Below are 21,849 nucleotides of genomic sequence, written 5' to 3' on the forward strand. Positions count from 1 at the left end.
GTTGGGGGGCAAGGAGGGCCAGGGTGGAATCTGCTGCCCCAGGGGGAGTTCCAGCACCCCACCAAATGGAGACTTGAGGTGGTGGGGGGTGTGTCTTCCTGCCCTCTAGTAACCAAATGGGGTGTAAAAGCAGCTGCCTGGGTGCCCCAGGGGCTCTGATCCCCAGCCATCCAACATGGGGGGAACCACGCAGCTCCACTGGTGCTCCAGAGGGATAGGGGGGAACCTCGGTGCCCCCCCTGCCCCAGCCCCTTCAGCTCTGGCTAGGCTCCTCATCCTCCAGAGCCTCCTGTCTCTGCTGCATCATCTCTGCTCTGTAAGGGATGGACACAGCATGCATGCATGGATGAATGGATGCAGCATCGGGGGCTGACCCAGCTGGGAGGGGACCCCTGTTCCCCCTACCTGTGGATCCTGCGCTGTCCCTCAGCGAGCACATAGGGTGGCAGCGTGGCGAGGGGACCCTGCAAGAAAGGGGTGGTGGGGCTGAGGACCCCCATCCCCAAGGAGTTCCACCCCACTGCACCCCAAAAGCCTTACCAGTTCCTTGAAGGTGAGACGGCAGCCGTAGCACAGCAGTGGGATGAAGGCAGCTTTGCTCTCAGCACTGTGGGGACAGGGACCATCAGTAGTGCCAAGGTGTTAGCCTGTGCCAGCATGGCACCCTTGGTGCCAGTGCAGCACCCTCCTTGTGCACATGCTTACCATGCTGCTGGGACATCCTGGCAGCATCCGTTCTTCTCTGGCTCCTCCAGGATCAGTGTGGGCTCCAGGGCCAAGTCCTCCTCTGCAAGAGCCAGAGGCCAAGGGTGAGGTTTGGGGGTGCACAGCTGGACCCCACTCCTAATTCCCCTGAGCCCACCACTGCCCCCATCACTCACCCCAAGCGATGTCCAGGGTGCAGAGGCAGAGCAGGCAGCGCTCCTCCTCGCAGCTCGCCTTGGCTGGGTCTGGGCTCAGCTTCTCACCTGTCCTGCACCCAGCATTGTGGGGTGGGGATTGAGTGCATGCACCCCATTCACCCCCAAACCCACCTCCCCACTTCAGCCCAAGGTGCTGTACCGGTAGACAGTGCTGATGGTGGAGGGGAAGTCCTCCTGAAGCCCCAGGAGGAAGCGTTCGATCAGGTAGCGGATGCTGGGCTTCTCCCGGCGCTGGGGGAGCAGGCCAAGAGGGAAAGGGTGGGGCAGGCTGCTGTGAGGTCATGGAGCTTGGGATCTTCTCCATGGGGTACAAGGGGTGGCCCTACCTTGGTGAAGAGGGGTGGCACAGTCACGGTGGGGACGCCAAAGAAGTGGTTGTAGAAGGCGATCTCCTTGGAGGTGTAGTCCCGCATGGGCCGCACCACCATCACGTCGCCGTGGCGGTCGTCCACAAAGCCCTGCGAGAGCCTGGCTGTCACGGGGCAGTGCCACTACCAACCTACAGACCACCCCTTCTGGTCGAAAATGGCTGTCCCCAGCCTGGGGAGCAGGTGCTGGAAGGCTGCTCACCGTGTCGACGGCGACGAAGGCGCCGCGACCCAGCGACATGTTGGTGAGGACCTTGATGGCCACGCGGGTGCAGCTCTCGCCTGTCATCACCTTGGCGTAGCCCCTGGTCCGGGCTGTCTGCAGGATGAGGTGGGTCCTGTGGGACAAGGTGACAGCTCAGGGCCACTGTGTTGTGCCCAGTGCTGGAGGGGGGCAGGATCGGTCCCGCACCGCAGCATCTGCAGCAGCTCCTCTCTTGCTGTCGTCGTCTCCACAGCTTCAAAGAGCTGCAGCAGCTTCTGGGTTTGGGTGGCAGTGGGCAAGCGGGGGCTGGCAGGGGGCACATCCTCGGTGCCAAGGCCAGGCAGTGAAGTGCCACCATCCCTGTCCCCATCCTGCCGCTGCTCCTGGATGAAGCCCTCCACAGCTTCCTTGTAGGACGGCCCAGGCTCTTGGGACCCCCCTCGTCCCCGGCCGCAGGATGGATGCAGGCAGCTCCAGGGCCTGCGGGGCACAGGAGGACACCAGGGTGGGGCTGGGAGGTGGCAGACACATCCCCTTTGCCCTGGTGTGTCCCCCTCATTGTCCACATACCTCCTCCAGGTGCACTAGGTGGTAGGGGAAGCCGGTGGCCTGCAGCAGGGTCTCCATCTGGGCCAGGTTACTCTCCCGCTGTGCCAGGCTCTGCCTGCGCACTGCTCCCTCTGCAAAGGCAGGTGGGCATGTCTGGGGCCACTGCCAGCACGGTGAGGAGGGGACACCCACCACGTCCCCAAGGTGAGGGGGGTACCCCAGCCTTGATAGGCTTGGGGGCAGCCCCCAGCTCTAGCGTGGCACAGAGGAACTGTGGGCTGGCAGCGGGGAAGGCAATGGGCAGCAGGGCAGGGACTGGACAGCAAGGGGGCAGCGGGGCCCATCCTTACCATCAACGTAGATGAGGCCAGGGATGAAGCGGAGCCTCTTGGCTGTCTCTCGGCTGAGCCCCTGGCAGAGGCACAGGGTGAGGGTGGTGGGCAAGCCCTGCCCCACTCCCCACCCTCACCCATCACCCTCCTCACCTCTTGGACCTGGCGGAGCATGGCGCTGGAGGCTGCCCCCCCCGACAGTGCCAGCAACACCTATGGGGACATGAGGGATGGTCATCAGCCACGGTGCCACCAGCCAGCTCCCCGCCGTGTGTGTGTCCCCCTGGTACCTTCTCTCCTGGGAAGATGACTCGGTTCTTGCCCAGCATGGCACGGAACTTGTGCACAAAGTACTCACGGAAGCAGTCGCTGTGGGGACAGGGCCCTGAGCCACGGCACGGCCCATGGCCCCCAGCCCTCATGGCCCCAAGCCCCAGTGTCCCCAAGCCTTGATGTTCCTGAGACCAAATGGCCCCAGGCTGCACGGTTCTGGTGCCCTGCTATCCTCAAAGCCTTGATGTCCCAGAGACCCAACGTCTGCAGCTCCCAATGTCACCAAACCTTGATAACCCAGACGCCAACTGTCCCCAAGCCCAATATCTCCGTACATCAAACCCCATCCCACCCCATCTCACTCTCTTACCGGCAGAAGGCGTCCCCAACACGGATGATGAGGGAGGCAGAGCCCTGCCCACACTTCATGCAGGGCCGTGGGTGGCTGTGGGGACATAGGTGGTCACCGGGCAGCATCGGGGGCACCAGTCCCCAATGCACCCTGGGGGTGGTACCAGGCAGAGGGTTAGTGATCTTGGCCCATTGGGCAGCACTGGGGTATTTGGGCCAGTACCGGGGGGTACTGGAGACAGCATCGGGACATAACAGGGGGGTACCGGAGCGGCACTGGGGTGCAGGACGGGGAGCAGCACCACAGACAGCTCCTGAGGGGTACCGGGAACGGAACCGGGAGGCTACCGGCTCAATACAGGGAAGAGGGATTACCGAGGGTAGCAACACGAGGGGACTGGGGAGATATCAGAGGCAGCACGGAGGGAATACTGGGGAGAGTACCGGGAAGTATCAGAGGGCAGCACCGGGGGAGTACCGGAGGCAGCGACGCGGGGAAGAACCGGGGCCAGCGATTACCGAAGACAGTACCAATGCGGTACCAGGGGGGGATCGGCGGGGTACCGGAGACAGCACCGAGGGGGTACCAGAGGGTAGTAACAGGGTACTGGGGGTGGTACTGGGGTTGATACCAGGGGTGATAGTGGGGGTGGCACCGGAAGACTACCGGCGACAGCACCGGACTGGCTTCGCAGGCGGCCCCGAGGGTCGATCCCGGATCCCGGTTTCGGGTCCCCACCTGTCTGCTGGGGCTCGTCGGCGCCGTGGCGGTGCCATGTGGGCACCGCACTCTCCATCGGGCCCCGCCGCCTCGCACATGGCAGCTCCGCTCGGTCCCGCTCCTCCGCCTTCGGTTCCGTCCCCCTCCCTCCTCGGCCCCGCTGCCGGCACACAGCGATGACGCAGGCGTCGCGTGGTGACGTCAGCGCGCCGCCTCCTCTCCTGCCGCCGCCGCCGCCGCCATGTTCCGGAGCCTGCTGGTGGCGGCGGCGCAGCGGCCCCAGGCCCCGGGTGGATCCCCCCGATCGCCGCTGCCCCCCGCCGGCCCCGCCGCCGAGGCGCTGGAGGCCCAGTTCAGCTGCCCCATTTGCCTGGAGGTCTTCCACCGCGCCGTGGGCATCGCGGGCTGCGGGCACACGTGAGACGGGGCCCCGGGGGTGGCGGGGGTGGCAGTGGGGACCCCCCAGGCCTGGCACAGCCACCCCCCGGGGCCGGCACGGCCGCGCTCAACGGGCATCCCGGCTCTTGCAGGGGGAGCCCTCCGGGCTTTCTGTCCTGGGACCCCAGCTGGTACCGGTCTCCCATCCCCACACTGGGACCTCTCGGTTCATTACCGAGACCCCCAGCCCAGCACCCAGACCCTCAATCCCAGCCTGGTAGGGTGATCCCCAGCCTACCCCTCAGGCTAGTGCCGGGACTTCCATCCCAGCCTTGTATGAGGACTCGCACCCCACTCCCCACTCCGGTACCGGGATTCCCAGCTCGGTGCAGGGACCCTCATCCCACCTGGTAGCTGATACCTGGGCCCCTCTTCCAGCCTGGTTTGGGCACCCCCATTCTTTACCCTCCTTTCAGCCCCACAGGCCCCCGCCGGTACCCCCAGCTCGATACCAGGACTCCCAGACAAGTGCTGGGGTCCTCAGCCCATCTCCTGGGTGATGCTTGACCTCCCTTTCTCCCTCCCTGCTGCTTAGCTCTGGGACCCTCATCCCATCCCCAGAAGCCTCACTAGCCTTGGGCACGATGCCCTGATCCTGTACCCATTCCCCTGTTTGGGAGCTGGGTGCTGCCCTTTGTAGCCCACACCCGTGTGGGTGCCCTCAGGGTCCTTCCCCTGCCGACCTCCCTCTGCACTCAGACCTGGTTCCTGCCTCCAGGAGCTCCCCCAGACTCTGCCCCCAGCACCCTGGCACCGCCCACGGGGGTGAGGACCCTGCCCTGACCCCCAGGGGTGCTGTGCCCTGCTCCCATGGCCCCTCAGGGTGCTGCTGTGGGAAGCTGGAGTCTGCTTGCCACCCCAGCAGTGACCCTTTGCCACCCCAGCAGTGACCCCTTGCCACCCCAGCAGTGACACCTTGTCACCCCTCTCTGGCCTGTTTTTGGAGCCTCTTGGTCTCCTGTGGAGGCTGTGGCTTTGCTTGCTGCCTCAGGGCGGTTTCCTTTCTTCCCCCTCCCCCCAGGCTTGTTTGGGGCTGGGGGTGGTGATGCTCGGGGGATGGGAGAAGGGACATCACGACTTGGTGCCTGTGCTGGTGGCTGAGCAGCATTGTGTGCCCCGCTGCTGGCGGGCCGAGGGGATGGGGTTGCTGTGACAACTGCCTTTGGGCCTGGCCCCCCTGCACCCTCTCCCAAGCTCCCAGTTCTCCCAGCAGGGCTGCCAGTCGCTGCATTTCCTGGCTGCCCCGCAGCCTGGGGTGCGCAGATGTCCGCAGGAGTGGGGTTCTGGGGTCCCGCTTCTCCTGCCGGGCCGGGCCACGGACGCTGCTGTCTGTGCCCGCAGGTTTTGCGGGGAGTGCCTGCAGCCCTGCCTCCAGGTGCCGTCCCCGCTCTGCCCGCTCTGCCGCATGCCCTTCGACCCCAAGAAGGTGGAGAAGGCTTCCAGCGTGGAGAAGCAGCTCTCCTCCTACAAAGCTCCCTGCAGAGGCTGCAGCAAGAAGGTAGAGCTGGCGCGGAGGGCTGCGTGTCCCCGTCCCGCGGCGCCCGGGGAGGGCCTGTGGCTGGCTGCGGTTGGGTGTGTTGGGTCCCCTGGCGGTGAGGTGCTGCGGTGTGTGTCCCCTCCGTGTGCCACGGCTGCTGCTGCCAGCCAGGCCAGCAGGGCTGTCAGCAGATGAAGGTGCTCTCCCAGCTGCCTTTGTCAGCAGACTGGAGCTATTATTAGACACTGGGACCTTCAAAAGCAGGTTGAGGTTCTCCTGCACCGCGGGAGGGGCTGGCAGCCAGCTCTGCTGCTGCTCCTCAGGAGGAGAAGGAATCAGGGAATTTTCTTCTGTGTTTTTGTTGTGGGAAGGCATTTTTAAGGTCATGGAGGCTCCAGCCATTAACCCAGCACTGCCAGGTCGCCGCTAAACCATGTCCCTCAGCACCACATCTCCGCAGCTTTGAAACCCCTCCGGGGATGGGGACACCACTGCCCTGGGCAGTCTGGTCCAGGCCTCGACAACCCTCAAGGGGAAGAAATTGCTCCTCCTGTCCACCCTAAACCTCCCCTGGTGCAACCTGAGGCTGCTTCATCTTGTCTGGTCACTTTTTTGTTGGGGAAAGAAACCAACCCCCACCTGGCTCCAGCCTTCTTTCAGGGAGTTGTAGAGAGCCAGGTGGTCTCCCTCAGCCTCCCTTTCTCCAGGCTGTCTGACCCCGGGTGGCTCAGCCATGGGTTAGATGTCGATAAGCTGTCCCGAGGAGCTGCGACCCCCATGGCTGTGCAGCACCTGGCCCAGCCCAGGGCAGTCAGGTCTGGGATGATTCAGGGAGTGGCCATGATGCTGGGATTCGTGGAGCACCTCTGCCAATGCACCTTCTGGCTTCCTTAACTTTGGGGGATCTTCTTGTAACTCCCTGGCTGCAGCCCAGGAGCCATCTCCTGCAGCGTCAGAGCAGCTTGGGGTTTTCTCCGGTCAGCAGTTCCTCTTTTGCAAAGGCAAATGGAGCTAGTGCCATGGTGGCACAGCTTTAGTGCCTTGTGTGTGACCTCTGGGGGCACATCCAGCAAGCAGCCCCTGTCCTGTGAGGAAGGATGGGCTGCTGCAGCGTTTCCACGCCGGCATGGCTCCTCCTGCACGCGCCAGCGTTTGCTCAGCTGACCAGAACTGCTCTCCTGAGCTGTGCTGGAGGCTCCAGGGCTGCACCTGGAGGGTGTTGCAGCATCCAGGAAGCTTTCTTCTCTCCTTTTCCAGGTGACCCTGGCAAAAATGCGCTCTCATGTCTCATCCTGTGCAAAGGTGCAGGAGCAGATGGCCAACTGCCCCAAGTTTGTGCCGGTTGTGCCCACCTCCCAGCCTATCCCCAGGTACTGCCGTGTGCTGGCTAGGGGAATGTGTCCCTCCTTGCAGTCTGCACTGATGCTTGCTCCCCCCAACCCCTGCCCTGTGTTTTTTACACAGCCCAAAAATCTGAGGGTGTGCTTTAGAGCCACAGACATGTTTTGGTTGGAAGAGATGTTTAAGATAGTCATCAGGGCCAAGCATTAACCCAGCACTGCCAGGCCACCACTAAACCATGTCCCTCAGCACCACACCTCCAGAGCTTTGAAACCTCTCCAGGGATGGGGATTCCACCACTGCCATGGGCAGCCTGGGCCTGGGCTTGACAGCCCTCAATTGTTCCTCATGTCCAACCTAAACCTCCCTTAGTGCAACTTGAGGCCATTTCCTCTGATCCTATCCCTTGTTCCTTGGGAGAGGAGACCACCCCCCACCTGGCTCAAATCTCAGGGGGCTGTGGAGAGCCAGAAGGTCTCCCTTCAGCCTCCTTTTCTCCAGACTGAGCAAACTGAGTTCCTTCAGCTGCCCCTCACAAGGTTTGTGCTCTAGACCCTTCACCAGCTTCCTTGCCCTTCTCTGGACCTGCTCCAGCACCTCATTGTCCTTGGAGTGAGGGGCCCAAAACTGACCCTGGTATTTGAGGTGTGGCCTCACCCGTGCCCAGTACAGGGGCCTGATGATTGCCCTGGTCCTGCTGGCCACACTGTGGCTGATCCAAGCTAGGATGCTGGTGGTCTTCTTGGCCACCTGGACACATGCTGGCTGATCTTCAGCCAGAAGCCTCAGCTCCCTCTCTCCCCAGGCAGCCGCCCCAGGTTTCAGAGCAGGGTGTGGGAGGGACAGTACAGACCGGCGGGGCTCCTCCCAGGGCTGGGGTGGGAACGGGCTTGACCTGCTTCCTGCTGTGGGTGGGCGTCACAGAGCCGGGCAGGGGGGGGCTGGGTTCCTTGGAAGGAGTCAATCCAGCCCTTTGCCAAGGGGTCTGAGCTCCTCCTCACCACCTTTAGCAACATTCCCAACCGCTCGACGTTCGTCTGCCCGTACTGCGGGGCCCGCAACCTGGACCAGCAGGAGCTGGTGAAGCACTGCATGGAGAACCACCGCAACGACCCCAACAAAGTGGTGAGTGACACGGGGTGGGGGCTGCTGCTCCCAGGGTGCCTCCTGGAAATCCAAATACCCCCCAGATGGTGCTCCACCTGAGGCCCAGCTGCTGCGCTTCCAGCTGGTTTCAGGTCCCTCTGACGGGTGCCTATGAGGAAAGGCTGAGAGCCCTGGGTAGGGCCTTTTAGTCTGGAGAGAGACATTCATCAGATCCCCTCTCAGTCCTATCAATATCTGAAGGCTGGGGTTCCAGAGGGAGGGGACAGGCTCTGCTCAGTTGTGCCCAGTGATAGGACAAGGGGCAGCAGCTGTAAACTCCAGCACAGGAGGTTCCACCTCAACGTGAGGAAGAACTTCTTTACTGTAAGGCTCACTGGAGCAGGCTCCCCAAAGAAGTTGTGGAGATTCCTTCCCTGGAGACTTTCAAGACCTGTCTGATTGTGTTCCTGTGTGACCTGTGCTAGATTCTGTGGCCCTGCTCTGCAGGGTGTTGGACTCCCCAGAGGTCCCTTCCAACCCCTAACATCCTGTGAGCTGCCTCTGGTTGCTTTGGTGCCTGTGACCTGGGAGGTGCAGGATTTCCTCTCCCCATGCCTCATGGGGTGACTGAGGTGGAGAACTTGCAGCTCTGGCACCAGCACAGAGGTGCTCATGTGCAGCTTTTAGCCACATTGGAGAGGCTTTGTGCAGTGAGAGATCTGCTCAAGGGGGGCTGAGGGGCCCCTTGTTTAGCACATTCCCTGCAGATCACTGTCAGAAAGGGGACAGATGCTTACACATGCTTCACTGCAGGGTTTGTGGCCACAAATCATAGCTGCATGTCCTTCATCCCTACCTGCTGCAGGTGTGCCCTGTCTGCTCAGCCATGCCCTGGGGGGACCCCAGCTACAAAAGTGCCAACTTCCTCCAGCACCTCCTCCACAGGCACAAGTTCTCCTATGACACCTTTGTGGTGAGTACCTTGAGTGCAGCCCTAAGCCAAACCAAGGTCATCTTCCCCACATCCCATGCCAGGACCAGTGTGCTTCCCACTGCACAGCCCCATGGGAGTGGGGAGGATGGATCCCCCTGTGGGTTTTGTGGGAGGCACGTGGCACACCCACTTGAGAAACCTCCGGGGGGTGGTTCTTGAGCTGATTGCCATCAGACATGAGGAATAGGTCTTTGAAGGAGGAGAGGAAGATGTTCCCACTCTCCTTGAAGATGAGTTATTTCCTCCTCGTGCTCTATTCAGCTCTTCCCCTGAGGATCTGTAACACAAAAGCTCTTTGAGCTGTCACAAGCAGTGGGAGGGCAGCAGCCCAGCCCTGGGGCTTCGAGGGGGGATGTGGCTGCTGCTGCTGCATGTCTGGGGTTATTCATGGCCCACTTCCCAGGGGTTTGCTGACCCCTCCTGTGTGGGGTGAGGGTGTGATCACCCAGCCTTGGCTGCAGGGAGCCAGGGAAGTTTTTTTACTTAGCATCCTGCTTTTAGTGCAGTGCTGTTAGATGAAATCATGGTTTGGGTGGGAAGTGACCTTTAAAGGTTGTGGAGACCAACCCCCTTGCAGTCAGCAGCTTAGAGCAGATTGCTCAGAGCCCCAAACTACCTCCCTGGGCAACCTGGGACAGTGTCTCCACCACCCTCAGGGGAAAAAGTCTCTTTTATATCTAGTCTGGATCCCCCTCTTTTAGCTCTGTAAGTAGCTGGGGAGTCCCTTTCCCTGACATCTTCCCTGATACTGCATCCAGCTCTGGAGTCCTCAGTGCAGGAGAGACATGGACCTGTTGGAGCATGGCTAGGACAGGCTACAGCAATGGTGGGAGGGCTGGAAGTCTGCTGCTGTGAAGTCAGGCTGAGAGAGTTGGGGTTGTTCAGCCTGGAGAAGAGAAGGCTCCAGGGAGACCTTCTGGTGGCCTTTCAGTACATAAAGGGAATCTGGGGACAGACTCTTGAGCAGGATCTGTTGTGACAAGCCAAGGGGTGATGGCTTTGAACTAAAAGAGGGAGATGAAGGCTGGATAGAAGGAAGGATTTTTTATGTTGAGGGTGGTGAGACCCTGGCTGTGGGACCCAGAGCTGTGGGAGATGCTCCATCCCTGGCCCCCTTCCAGGTCAGGTTGTCTGGGGCTGTGAGGTAGTTCCAGACGTCCCTGCTGATGGCGTGGGAGCTTGCCTAGATGACTGCTGAAGGTCCCTTTCAACTCAAACCATTCCATGACTCTATGATCCCTGCCCACTGCCATGTCTAAGAGCAAGGCTGCTGTTGGCAGATTGCAGGCAGGAGAGGGACTGTGGGCACAAAGGACACCCAACAAAAGCACAACGTTCCTGTGTGTGCCAGAGGAGATGGAGGCTCACAGCCTCAGTGAGACCATGAAAAGCAGGGCTGGCTTTGTGCCTGCTGTGGAAGTGGGTGTCCTGGCCCTGTGCTGTGGGTTAAGCTCTGCTGAGCAGCCCTCTCTCCCTGCAGGACTACAACATCGATGAGGAGGCAGCGTTGCAGGCTGCCCTGGCACTGTCTCTCTCCGAGAACTGAGGCTGACCACGGAGCGTCGCTTTGGACCCCTCTCACCGCCCTGGTTCCTTTTGCACACTCAGCCTTCCTGCCAGGGAGGCACAGACCTCATCACCCCCCCTGAGACCCGCTGCTGCCTCTCCTCCCTTTCCTCTTGGGCCAAATTCCACCTTGTTGAAGAAGGTGGAGTCTCCTCAGCGGCGTGCTGGACTGGTGAGAGCAGAGCCACCCACCTGCTGCCGGGAGGAGCGAGGAATGGGCACTGAAGGGAGGACCACTCCTCAGTTAAGGTTTCCTCTCCATGTTTGGGTTGTCTACCTGTACCCAGATCTGTTTATTAGGAGCTGCTTTTTGGCACCATTTGTCTTCACACTCTCTGTTGCAGCTGAGTAGGTACCTAAGCCTCTGAGGGGTTTCACGCCAGGATGCCCTGATCCGACCTGAAATCATCCACGTTGTTCCTCCTTGGACAGGGAAGAGAACAGCAGGGAGCATCTCGGTGGCTTGGCTTTGTGGGGTGTTTTTAAGACTACAAAGCTACTTGCAGAGACATCAAGCAGGCAGGAGCTGCCTCTTGGCCTGCTGCTGCCCGGGCTGGGCTGCATCCCCGGGGGGCACACCGATCGGCCCTGGGGCGCAGCGGGGCCGGAGCGCGCTGTGGGGCCGGCGTCCGGCGAAACTCAGCCTCCTCCTTTTGTACCAGCTCTTGTGATAGCCAGCTCCTGCTGTTCATTTTCTACATGCAGTACCCCGTGGGATGGCCTTTGCCCACCTTTTGTAGAGCAAGGACAAGGAGCCCTGGCCCTTGGCGCTGCGGTGCCCGCCGCGGGGGGGGGCAGCGTTTTTATGGAACACTGTTGAGCAAAGTCTATTTTTTACAGCAAACCCCAAGCAAACCAACCTGGCTGCGGCTCTCAGGCCTGCTGGGAGGCAGGGCCCCGGCCCTGGGCTGGCAGGTGGGACCATGGGAAGCAGCTGGGCATCCTCTCGGGTTCTGCCTGGGCTCTCCTCTCCTTTTGTTGCTGTGTTTCTTCGTGGGCAGGTGGTGATGGAGGAGCAGCTGGGGCAGGGCAGCACCTCGTGGGCTGGAGGAGCAGGTGCTGAGCTGCCTTTTTGAGGAGCAGCAGCAGCATTTGTCTTGTGGCCACTAACCTTTGTTTGGGGTGCATTCTACCTACTTAACCCTCTCCGAGGTACATTCTCGGGGTCACTATCCCTTGCTGGGGCACATTCTCCTGCCCTCTGCCCCTCTTTGGGGTGCCTTCTGCCCACTGACCCTCTCTGAGGCACATTCTCCTGCCCTCTGACCCTCTTTGGGGTGACTTCTGCCCACTGACCCTCTCTGAGGCACATTCTCCTGCCCTCTGCCCCTCTTTGGGGTGACTTCTGCCCACTGACCCTCTTTGGGGTGTCTCCTGCCCACTGACCCTCTCTGAGGCACATTCTCCTGCCCACTGACCCTCTTTGGGGTGTCTCCTGCCCACTGACCCTCTCTGGGGTGTCTTCTGCCCACTCTCCCTCTCTGAGGCACATTCTCCTGCCCTCTGCCCCTCTTTGGGGTTCCTTCTGCCCACTGATCCTCTCTGAGGCATATTTCCTGCCCACTACCCCTCTTTGGGGTGCCTTCTGCCCACTGACCCTCTGTGAGGCACATTCTCCTGCCCACTCACATGTGGTTGGGCTCATGGTGGCTTGATCTTGCAGGCAGAGCTCCGTGGCAGTGCTGGCTGTGGCCATGGGCAGGGTGTAATCCAGAATGGTGCTTTCCCAGATGGTTTTCTCCAGTAACCCGGAGCAGGCAGGTTAGTTGTGGCTGCTGGCACTTGGTCTGGGTGATGGGTCTGCAGGAGGGATGTCTGCCCACTCAAGACCCCAGCACTGAGTGTCCTGTCCCTCTGAAACAGGGGATGGTGTCTCCCCCTGCCTGGGAATAGGGCAGAGCTGGGCAGGTGTGGCTGCAGGAGGTGCTCCCCAGCATCCTGGTGACGTGTCCTTCCTGCTGCCGGTGCAGTCTGCAGGGCTGGGTGAGGGTGGCAGATCTGTCATGAAGTCATGACCCACCTGAAGGGCTGTTGCTGGGGGTGAGGAGCTTTGTGCTGGGAGCCTCCCACCCCTCGAGGTCACACCGGTGATGGGAGCAGCCCAGAGCTCTGGGTGAAGGAGCCACAGGCGTGGGTGAGCAATCCCTCTGCATGTCTCTGCAAGGGAAGTGCCCTTCCTGGCTTCTCCAAGACCTGCTCCAGCTCTGCTCTAGCAATACCCTCTTGTTTTTCACTTTGGATTTCAGCAGTACTGGGTGTGCTTGGGGGGCTGTGAAGCTTCCCTATGCCGCTGGCAGCCCTACAAGTGGGCAGAGACCATTTGCTCCCCTGGCAGAGGGCAGGGAAAGGCTGGAGCTGCTCTGCTCCCCTCCGTTGAGCCAGGCTAGCGAGGAGGGATGAGATCTTCTCTGACCAGCTTGGCACCTGCCAGACCAGAGGATGTCCCTGGTGCCACCGAGAGCACTGGTGTCTCCCAGAAGAGCCCCAAAAGGGTTTTCCCATCCCATCCTCAACTGGGATCCTCCGTTCCTGGAGCAGCCCCCACCAGAGCTGTCTCCTTCCTCTTCCTCCTCCTCCTTTTGCCCCCCAGCGCCAGAGCAGGGGCAACAACAGCTGCTTTTGTAAAGCACTTTAAGGTCCAGGCTGCACAGGCAGCTCCTGCCTGTCCCCTCTCGGCAGGGGCTCGGTTGTGCCCGCTGCCAGCTGGGCTGTGCCATGCCAGGAGCTCCCCCTGTGCCCCTGGCCCTGCTCGTGTCAGTGTTACCCACCACTTTTTTTGCAGAACTAGAACTTTTAACCAGACCTACTGTTTTTTGAAGAAGAAAAAGAAGAAGAAACCTGACAACCTTCTTTGTAGCAAAGCATTTTTCTCAATAAAGGCAGTTTCATCCACGAGTGGCCTCCCTCTGAGCTCCCTGCAGGAGGGTGCAGGAGGTGCCTGGGAGTGGGTGCCCCCCACCTCCCCACCCCACCTGGCTCCTCTGTGCTGCTGCTTGCCCAAACACAGGGCCTGTCTTCACACTTCCATCCCCACTTTGTTGCCTCCTCCTCTGATGGTACCACTGTGGGATTTGTCATTGTCATTTCATCACCTATGGTCTTCCTCTCTGCCCTCACCCAGCCCTTATCTCCCCCAGCCCAAGCACTTCCCAGCCTGCTCTCCCCGTGCCAAGTGTCTAAATCTACTGGGAGCTTGTGTGCTGCTGGTGGTAGCCATGACCCCCCACCTTGGCATCCAGGTCCTGGCACTCAGAGTGGGGATACTTGGCACCATGTCCTGTCCTCAAAACATTGCTGTCCTGCAGGTGTTCCCAAGGGGTGTCCTGGCTCTGAGCCCCTGTGGAATTCCTGAGGGTCATAGAGTGGCTCTGCACATGTGATCCCTCCAACCTGGGCCCACCAGCCACTGGTGTCCTCTCAGAGGAGTATGGGTGTTTACCTTTGTCCTGGCCAGAGTGTGACTCCTGTCCCAGGGGCAGTCTTGGGGACTCAGTGGCCAGGACTGATCATGTTCAGGAACCACCTTGTCTGTTCCCTGAACAGCCCCTGCCAGGCCTCTGGGGCCAGGAGGGCACCGTGGTGGAGGGGAAGCATGTGTCCCCATGCAGACACGGGGAGTCCTGGGGTGGCACTGGAGCACTGAGGGGGTTATTGGGAGCACTGGGAGGTGGTGGGGACAGGAGTTGTGGGGAGCACCAGAGGTATGCTGGGGTCTTTGGAGCAGTGCTGGGCTAACTGGTAGAACTGGTGCCTTGGGGATACTGCGGGCAGGGGGAGCAGGGCGAAGGGCATGTCGGGGAGCACTGGTGGGCTACTGGGATATTTAAGAAGCGGGCGTGCTGGGAGGCCTGGGGGCGGTGAAGGCGGCGGGGGCACGGCGGGGGCCCCGGGGGCACGGCGGGGGCACGGCTCTGCGAGCTCTCGCAGGTGCGTGCGCAGCTCCTTCCCGACTCGAAAATGGCGCCCCCGCACGCCCGGCCCAGCGCCCCCAGGGGCGGGGCCTCTCCGTGGTCTGATCGCTGCTATTGGCCAGTGAGCCCCGAGCGCTGCGCACCGACCAATAGCAGCGTGGAGAGGCGCCACAGGTGACGGCCACGTGTGTGGCGCGGAGGCGGGGCTCGATGCCGGCCCGGCCTTAGGCCTGAAGCCGGGAGCGCTGCGGGAGCGGAGGCAGCGCGATGGCAGAGCAACGGCCGCTTTCTATCGTCACCTGTACGGCCCCGGTCAACATCGCCGTAATCAAGTACTGTGAGTGCCGGACCCCCCTCGGTGTGCTGGGACCTGAGTGGGGGTGGGGGTGAGCAAAGAGACTGAGACGGGCAGTGCCAAGCTGTGCCATTCTGTGCCAGGTTGTGCTATGCTATGTTGTGCCATGCCGTGCCCTGCCAAGCTGTGCCATGCTGCTTTGTGCTATGCTCTGCCATGTCCAGTGGTGCCATGCCAGGCTGTGGCATACTATACTGGCCTGATCTGTGCCATGCCAAGTGATACTGTGCCATGCCAAATTGTGTCATGCCATGCTGTGCTATGCATGCCCATGCCATGCCATGTCAAATGCCACTGTGCCATGCCAAGCAATGCCATGCCGTGCCATGCCATGCCAAGCTGTGCTTTGTTGTGCCATGCTATTCTGTGCCACTCTGTGCTGTCCCAAGCTGTGCCATGCCATGCCATGCCAAGTGATATTAAATGATGCCAAGCAATATCATGTCCTGCCATGCCATGCCATGCTCAGTTGTGCCATGTCATGCTGTAGTGTGCCAAGCCAGCTCATGCCAAACTGAAATCCTGTGCTTTTCATACTTTGCTGTGCCAAGTAGTGCTATGATGTGCTGTGCCAAGCCAAATGATGACAAGTTTTGCTGTGCCATGCCAAGCCAGCCATGCAACACCATGCCAAGCTGTGCCATTTCTTGCAGGGGGCAAGCGGGACAATGACCTGATCCTGCCCATCAACTCCTCCCTGAGTGTGACACTGCACCAGGACCAGGTTGGTGTGGGGGCAGGGTGGTCCCTGCCCTTGTTGTGCCCCGCCTCCCCCAGCCCATGCAGGTTGGGGTTGACCCCCATGCCCATCTCCCTGGCAGCTGAAGACCACCACCACGGCTGCCACTAGCCGCGACTTCACCAAGGACCGGCTGTGGCTCAATGGGGAGGAGGTGGACGTGGGGCAGCCCCGGCTGCAGGCTTGTCTGCAGGAAGGTGAGCGTGTCGCCCATCCCACGGCACTCTGAGTAGGGTGTCCCCTGCCCTGCACCCCTCACCTGGCTGCTGTCCCCTCGCAGTGCGGCGCCTGGCCCGTAAGCGCCGAGGCGGCAGCTCCGAGGATGGGTCCCCGCTCAACCTCTCCTGCAAAGTCCACGTTGCCACCGAGAACAACTTCCCCACCGCCGCCGGCTTGGCGTCCTCCGCTGCCGGCTACGCCTGCCTGGGTGAGTGGCTGGGGACGCCGGGGGGCCACGAGGACGGGGGTGACAGCGCTGTCCCCCGTCCCTCACCCCGCGGCGTGCCCGCAGTGTCGGCGCTGGCGCGGCTGTACGGCGTGGAGGGCGAGCTGTCGGAGGTGGCACGGCGTGGCTCGGGCAGCGCGTGCCGCAGCATGTTGGGTGGCTTCGTGGAGTGGCGCCGGGGCCAGCGACCCGACGGCAAGGACAGCCTGGCCCAGCAAGTGGCCCCCGAAACGCACTGGCCGGAGCTCAGGGTCCTCGTGCTGGTGGTGAGGAGCGTGGCCGGACCCTCCACCCCTGGGATGGGTGGGATTTGAGGGGAGGGTGCTGGGAGAACCCTGAGCCTGTGTGGTTGCAGACCCTGGTGCTCAGGGGGCTTAGAGTTGGGAGCCATAACCCTCCATCTGTTCCTCCTCCCCAGGTCAGTGGAGAGAAGAAGCAGGTGGCCAGCACGGTGGGGATGCAGACCAGTGTGGACACCAGCCCCTTGCTGAAGGTATGGGGATGATGAGTTTCATACTGCCCAGGGCAGGGTTGGGGGTCCCATGTCCCTTAGAGGGGGGCATTTCTCCATGCTGGGGGGTGTGGAGGGAAGGTATGAAGGCTGTGCCCATGTGGCTCCCCAGAGGAAGCCCAGAGGGTCATGATTGTCCTCAAAGTGGGGTGACCATGACCCACCTGCCGTGGCAGCACCGGGCTGAGGTGGTGGTTCCAGAACGCCTGGAGCTGATGATGCGGCACATCCGTGAGCGGGACTTTGAGGGCTTTGGGCAGCTCACCATGAAGGACAGCAACCAGTTCCATGCCACCTGCCTCGACACCTTCCCCCCCATCTTCTACCTCAATGACCTCTCCCGGCACATCATTGCCCTGGTACATCGCTTCAATGCCCACCATGGATCCACCAAGGTACTTGCACGGCTCCACGGAGCTCCCACTTTGCTGTGGCGCTGTGGTTCCTCACCATGTCCTTGTGTCCCCCATCACAAGGCTCCCAGCTTGCCCTGGTGCTGTGCTCCCTCACCATGTCCCCATGCCGTGGTCTGTCACTGCGTGTGTCCCCCACCACAGGTAGCCTACACCTTTGACGCCGGCCCCAACGCTGTCATCTTCACGCTGGCTGACACTGTGGCTGAGTTCGTGGAGGTGGTGAGACGCAGCTTCCCCCCTGCCACCAACGGGGACCAGTAAGGCCAATCCCACCTCTTCCTGGGGGAGCAGTGTGGTGGTGGTGGTGGGGTCAGGACTGAGGTCCCAGCCATGCCCCCACAGGTTCGTACGGGGGCTGCCCGTTGGCTCGGCAGCGCTGCCGGAGGAGCTGCTGGCAGCTGTGGTGACCGAGCCGGTGCCAGGGGCTGTCCGGTACATCCTGCACACCAAGGTATGGGGCTGGGGGGGGCTCTGGGGCCATGGGACCCATCTGCTGGACCTGTCCCCATGCCCAGGGGGGCTTGTGGGACCCCGTCCCTGTCCCCAGGGTTCTGTGTGGGTCCCCATCCCTGTCCCCAAAGGTGCACAAGATCCCATCCCTGTCCTCGTTCCCAGGGGGTGTGTGGGACTCCATCCCCAGACAGTGGTGTGACCCATGAGGTGGACTTTGTTGGGGTCTGTGGGTCCCAGAGCAATTCCATAGCCCCAGTGTGGGGGGTCCCTGCAGACAGTGGGGGTCCCTGGTGCCAGGATCTGTCTCCTGCTGTTCCTAAACCCACGTCCTGCCCCACAGCCCGGCCCTGGCCCCCAGTTTGTGGACGACCCCAGCCAGCACCTCCTGGGAGCAGACGGGCTGCCCCGCTGAGCACCGGTGATGACATCAGGGATGGCTGTGACATGCTGAGGAGGAGCTCTGCTGCTGCCACCCGGGGGACGGGCTGCTGAGCCCACCTGGTGCAAAACTGTCCCTAGCCCTGGGGCAGGATGTGACCCCTGGGCTGGTTTTTACTCTTTTTTTAAGGAAATAAGAGAGTTTCTGGCAGTTTCTGGTGCTGCTTTGAGGTGTTTGGGCTCTGCAGATGAAATGTACCCTTTGTATGGCACCTGTCACCTCACGTGGTCCCTGTCCCCCCTCAGAGTCTTTTATGGGGCTGCTCCTGTCCCATCTCCTCCAGCTGGCACTGCTGAGACTGGTTCTGTCCCCACTACATGGCCCCTGGTCCTTTGGGTCCCTTGTGGAACTGATCCTAGCCTCACACATGGTCTCTGTCCCCACAGTTGCCCCTGCTGGGATTGATTCTGTCCCCTTACATGTCCCCTGTCCCTCCAAGTCCCTTGCATGGCCTATCCTGTCCCCCAGCACATGCCCTATCACTTTACATGGCCCCTGTTGCTTGTCTGTCTGCTGCCTCCACTATGTCCCTTGCAGGACTGATCCTTGTCCCCCATCCCTGTGATGTCCCTGCTGGAATGATCTTGTCGCCTTGTGCCTCCTTTGTCACTCTGACATGTCTCCTGTCTCTCTGTGTCCCTTGTGGGACTGATCCAGTCCCCCTTGCACCCTCCTTGTCACCCTGTCTCTCCATGTCCCTCGCGGGGCTGATCCCGTCCCCCGGCACTAGGTGAATCTTGTTCCTTCACACCCCCTTTTGTCACCTCACATTTCCCCTGGTGCCCCTGGTGAGGCTGCTCCTGTGCCTCCATGCCCCTTGCGGGACTGATGCTGTCCCCTCACGCGTGCCCTGCCCGCTCTGTGTCCCCGTGGCCGCTGCCGTGACCCTCTCGGGGCAGCGCATCCCCCGGGGGGGCGTGGCCTGTACAATGGGGGCGTGGTTTACCGGGAAGGGGCGTGGTCTGAGCAGGGGGTGGGGTCCGCGCTTGGCTGGCTCCGTACAGCCGCGGCCGCCTTCCGGGTCGAGACGAACTGAGCGGCGCCGAACGGGACCGAGCCGGACCGAGCCATGGGGCAGATCGAGTGGGCCATGTGGGCTAACGAGCAGGCTCTGGCGGCCGGGCTCAGTGAGTGCGGGGGGTGGAGAGGGGCCGGAGGTGCCTGGGATAGGTCCTGGGGATGGGTGCTGGGGGTGCGGAGAGCACACGGGATGGGGGGGGGCTGGTAGTGGCTACAGGGGGTGCTGGGGGTTCCGAGGGTTCCGGGATAGCACAACCGGGACGTGTCGGGGACAAGGGGGAAGTCCCGGTCCCGCCAGGGATGCGCAGAGAGAGTCTCATCTTCCTCCTTCTGCCCCTCTTCTCTTCCTCCTCCTGCCCCTCCTAGACTTCCTTGTCCTTCTCCTTTCCCCTTTTCTTTCTCTTTCTTTTCCTCCCTTTCCCCTCTCTTCCTTCTTTCCCTCTTTCCCCTCTTTTTCCCCCTCTATCCCCGCTTTTTCCCCCTCTATCCCCTCTTTTTCCCCCTCTATCCCCTCTTTTTCCCCCTCTATCCCCTTTATTCCCTCTCCTTCCCCCTCTTCTCCTAGTCCTTTTTGTCTCTTTCTTTTCCCTCTTTCTCCTTTTTCTTCCTCCTGTCTTCACCTTTGTCCTGCTCTTCTCCCTTGTCCACCTCTTCCTCCTCTTTCATCCCCCCTCTCTCCCCTCTTCTCCCCCTTTCCCCTTCTTACATTTCTGCCCGTGCAGGAACAGCCAGAGGAGTGCAAAGCTCATGGTGGATTTGACAAGTAGCTGGGAGGACAAAAGCCTCCCGCAGATCCCCCCAGCCAAGCTGGGACCAACCCCATTTCCCTTCCCTGCATCCAGGAGGGAGACACACAGCATCTCTCCAGCATCCCTGGAGCCATAATCCTGGGTTTGGGGGGTTGGTTCCTGGTTGGGGTGGTTGAATCATGGTTGGGGGGTTGGTTTTCGGTTTGGGGGTTCATATCCTGACGGGGTGGGGGGCATACCCCCAGTCAGGGACCCCACTCTGCCCTCTCTGTCCCCACAGTCATGCTGACAGGCGGGATCGTGGCTGTGGCAGGGCAGTTCAAGGGCTGGTACTTTGCAGCCTATGCCATGTATCCTTGCACAGGGCATGCTCAGGATGCAGGGAGAATCCTTGCCCTGGTTCAGGTGGGATGCAGGAGCTCAAGGGTGGGGGGAGACATCCTCATCTTCCTCTCAATCTGGGACCAAATCACTCTTTCCTTTCCCCCAACATCCCTTTTCTTGGGGACTGAGGATTTTGCCTGGGGACTAGTCATGGTCCCCAGCACCCTTTTCCTTGACTCCCCCCCGGCAGTGGGGCAGGCGTCCTGGTCTGCCTGCTTGAGTACCCCAGGAGCAAGAGGCAGAAGGGCTCCACCATGGAGAGGTGGTAAGTGATGTGTGTGTGTCCCTCACCCCTGGCACTGGGGGTCATGGAACTCCCTGCCCCCCACCTCCCCAGCCCAGGCACAGAGACCTGGCACCAGGGTTGGGAGCAGTGGGGTGGTAGCAGGGCTGAATCCTACAAGTGTTCAAGAGGGGATTGGATGTGGCCCTTGGTGCCATGGTTTAGTAGTCATGAGGTGTTGGGTGACAGGTTGGACTTGATGATCTTTGAGGTCTCCTCCAACCATATTGATTCTGTGATTCTAGAAGTGGATTCTGTGGGGTGTACCATGCAGGGACAGGGTGGAAATGGGGGCCCACCAGGACTGGAACTTCCTCTCGAGGCTGGGGGCAGCCCCTCTGACCCCCACAATGCTGTTCTACAGTGGCCAGAAGTACTTGACAGCAGTGGTGAAGGTGTTTGGGCCCCTCACAAGGAATTACTACATCCGAGCCGTCCTGCACGCTGCGTAAGTGGGGTTGGGACTGGGACTGGGGTCTCTTTCCCCCTTGCTGCCCCCTGACCCCCAAATTTCTCACACAGCCTGGCTGTTCCTGCTGGTTTCCTCCTCTCCACCATCCTGGGCACCGTCTGCCTGGCCATCGCGAGTGGCATCTACCTGCTGGTGAGTGCGGAGTGGCTTTGGCGGAGGTGGGTGGTGGGTTTTGGGGGTCCATGGGGCCCCCCTGTGAGCACCCCCACGGCTTTGCAGGCGGCAGTGCGTGGGGAAGAGTGGAGACCCATCGAGCAGAAGCCTCGGGAGCCACTGCACAAGGTGGAGACCATCAAGCAGCCACCCAGCAACCCCCCGCCCCGGCCCCCCGCCGATGCCCGCAAGAAGCAGCCAGCGGAGGTGGGGGGGCAGGTGAACCCCATCCCTGTAGAGGCTGAGTAATGGGGCCGGGGGGACACCCCCCTGCTGCTGTGCCGCTCGTGCTGCTGCTTCCCAGCTGCACCCTGGCCCCTCAACCAGGAAAAATCGGGGTGCCTGGCTCCTGGGGATCCTCAAACCCCTGGGCTCCCCTGCTCCTGGGGACACCCAAATCCTCAGGGATTCTCAGCTTCTCAGGGAGCTTTCCAGCTCCTGTGGGTTCCCAAACTCTTGGGGATCCCCAAATCTCCAGGGATACTCAGCTCCCTGGGGGATCTCCAGCTCCCAAGGGCTCCCCAGCTCCTGGGCATCCCCAAATCCTGAGGGTGCTCAGCTCCATGAGGAGCCTCAGTTCCTGGGCATGCCCAAATGCCTGGGGATGCTCAGCTGCCCAAGGTGTCTCCAAGGATGTTCAGCTCTCTGTAGAAGCCCCAGCTCTCCAAGCAGCCCCCATTTCCCCAGGGGACCCCCAAATCCTTGTGGAACCCCAGCTCTGTGGGGGGATCCCCAGCTCCCTGAGGGGTCCCCAGGCCCTGCAGCCCCAGGGATGGAGGGAATCAGGCTCCTGTGCTCCTCCTGCTGGCTCTCACTGAGATTTTGTCACTTCTGCCGTTGCTGTTGCAATAAAAGCTGGGCAAGGCTCTGGCTCCCCCGACTAAACTGGCTGCTG

General features: G+C 61.4%; 4 protein-coding genes across 8 annotated transcripts; 3 read left to right on the top strand and 1 right to left on the bottom strand.

Moving 5' to 3' along the window:
• Window positions 1-25: 25 nt before the first annotated feature.
• CTU2 (cytosolic thiouridylase subunit 2) lies at window positions 26-3,875 on the bottom strand. Its single transcript, XM_068150777.1, is given in 16 exon segments — window positions 26-314; window positions 406-464; window positions 541-607; window positions 706-787; window positions 882-973; window positions 1,063-1,154; window positions 1,250-1,381; window positions 1,494-1,629; window positions 1,704-1,936; window positions 1,938-1,976; window positions 2,067-2,176; window positions 2,396-2,456; window positions 2,531-2,590; window positions 2,668-2,746; window positions 3,021-3,095; window positions 3,741-3,875. Coding segments are annotated over 16 exon segments (1,458 nt in total). The 5' UTR covers window positions 3,821-3,875; the 3' UTR covers window positions 26-253.
• A 73-nt stretch (window positions 3,876-3,948) lies between these two features.
• On the top strand, window positions 3,949-13,519 carry RNF166 (ring finger protein 166). Of its 5 annotated transcripts, none has more exons than XR_010988849.1 (7): window positions 3,949-4,139; window positions 5,502-5,658; window positions 6,895-7,007; window positions 7,989-8,103; window positions 8,930-9,037; window positions 10,539-12,385; window positions 12,488-13,519. XR_010988849.1 is itself a non-coding variant. In XM_068150779.1 (6 exons), exons 1-6 carry the CDS (start codon window positions 3,964-3,966, stop codon window positions 10,602-10,604), a joined length of 735 nt encoding a protein of 244 aa, XP_068006880.1. In that variant the 5' UTR covers window positions 3,949-3,963; the 3' UTR covers window positions 10,605-13,519. The 5 variants fall into 5 exon arrangements, 1 of the variants encoding a protein (XP_068006880.1); XR_010988852.1 differs by having other exon boundaries at window positions 13,407-13,519; XR_010988850.1 differs by having other exon boundaries at window positions 10,539-11,776; window positions 12,288-13,519.
• Window positions 13,520-14,744: 1,225 nt separating this feature from the next.
• MVD (mevalonate diphosphate decarboxylase) lies at window positions 14,745-18,046 on the top strand. Its single transcript, XM_068150780.1, has 10 exons — window positions 14,745-14,872; window positions 15,544-15,614; window positions 15,712-15,826; window positions 15,910-16,056; window positions 16,141-16,340; window positions 16,493-16,567; window positions 16,762-16,980; window positions 17,143-17,258; window positions 17,344-17,452; window positions 17,795-18,046. The coding sequence occupies exons 1-10, from the start codon at window positions 14,803-14,805 to the stop codon at window positions 17,864-17,866; spliced, it is 1,194 nt and encodes a 397-aa protein (XP_068006881.1). The 5' UTR covers window positions 14,745-14,802; the 3' UTR covers window positions 17,867-18,046.
• An 801-nt stretch (window positions 18,047-18,847) lies between these two features.
• CYBA (cytochrome b-245 alpha chain) lies at window positions 18,848-21,839 on the top strand. The gene is made up of 6 exons (XM_068150781.1): window positions 18,848-19,020; window positions 19,943-20,012; window positions 20,237-20,311; window positions 20,694-20,777; window positions 20,852-20,933; window positions 21,021-21,839. Exons 1-6 carry the CDS (start codon window positions 18,963-18,965, stop codon window positions 21,201-21,203), a joined length of 552 nt encoding a protein of 183 aa, XP_068006882.1. The 5' UTR covers window positions 18,848-18,962; the 3' UTR covers window positions 21,204-21,839.
• The last annotated feature ends 10 nt before the right edge of the window (window positions 21,840-21,849 follow it).

This window comes from Melanerpes formicivorus, unplaced genomic scaffold (assembly GCF_026170545.1).
Source record: "Melanerpes formicivorus ecotype bairdi unplaced genomic scaffold, bMelFor1.0.p_v2 SCAF_20, whole genome shotgun sequence".
Taxonomy (NCBI): Eukaryota; Metazoa; Chordata; class Aves; order Piciformes; family Picidae; genus Melanerpes; species Melanerpes formicivorus.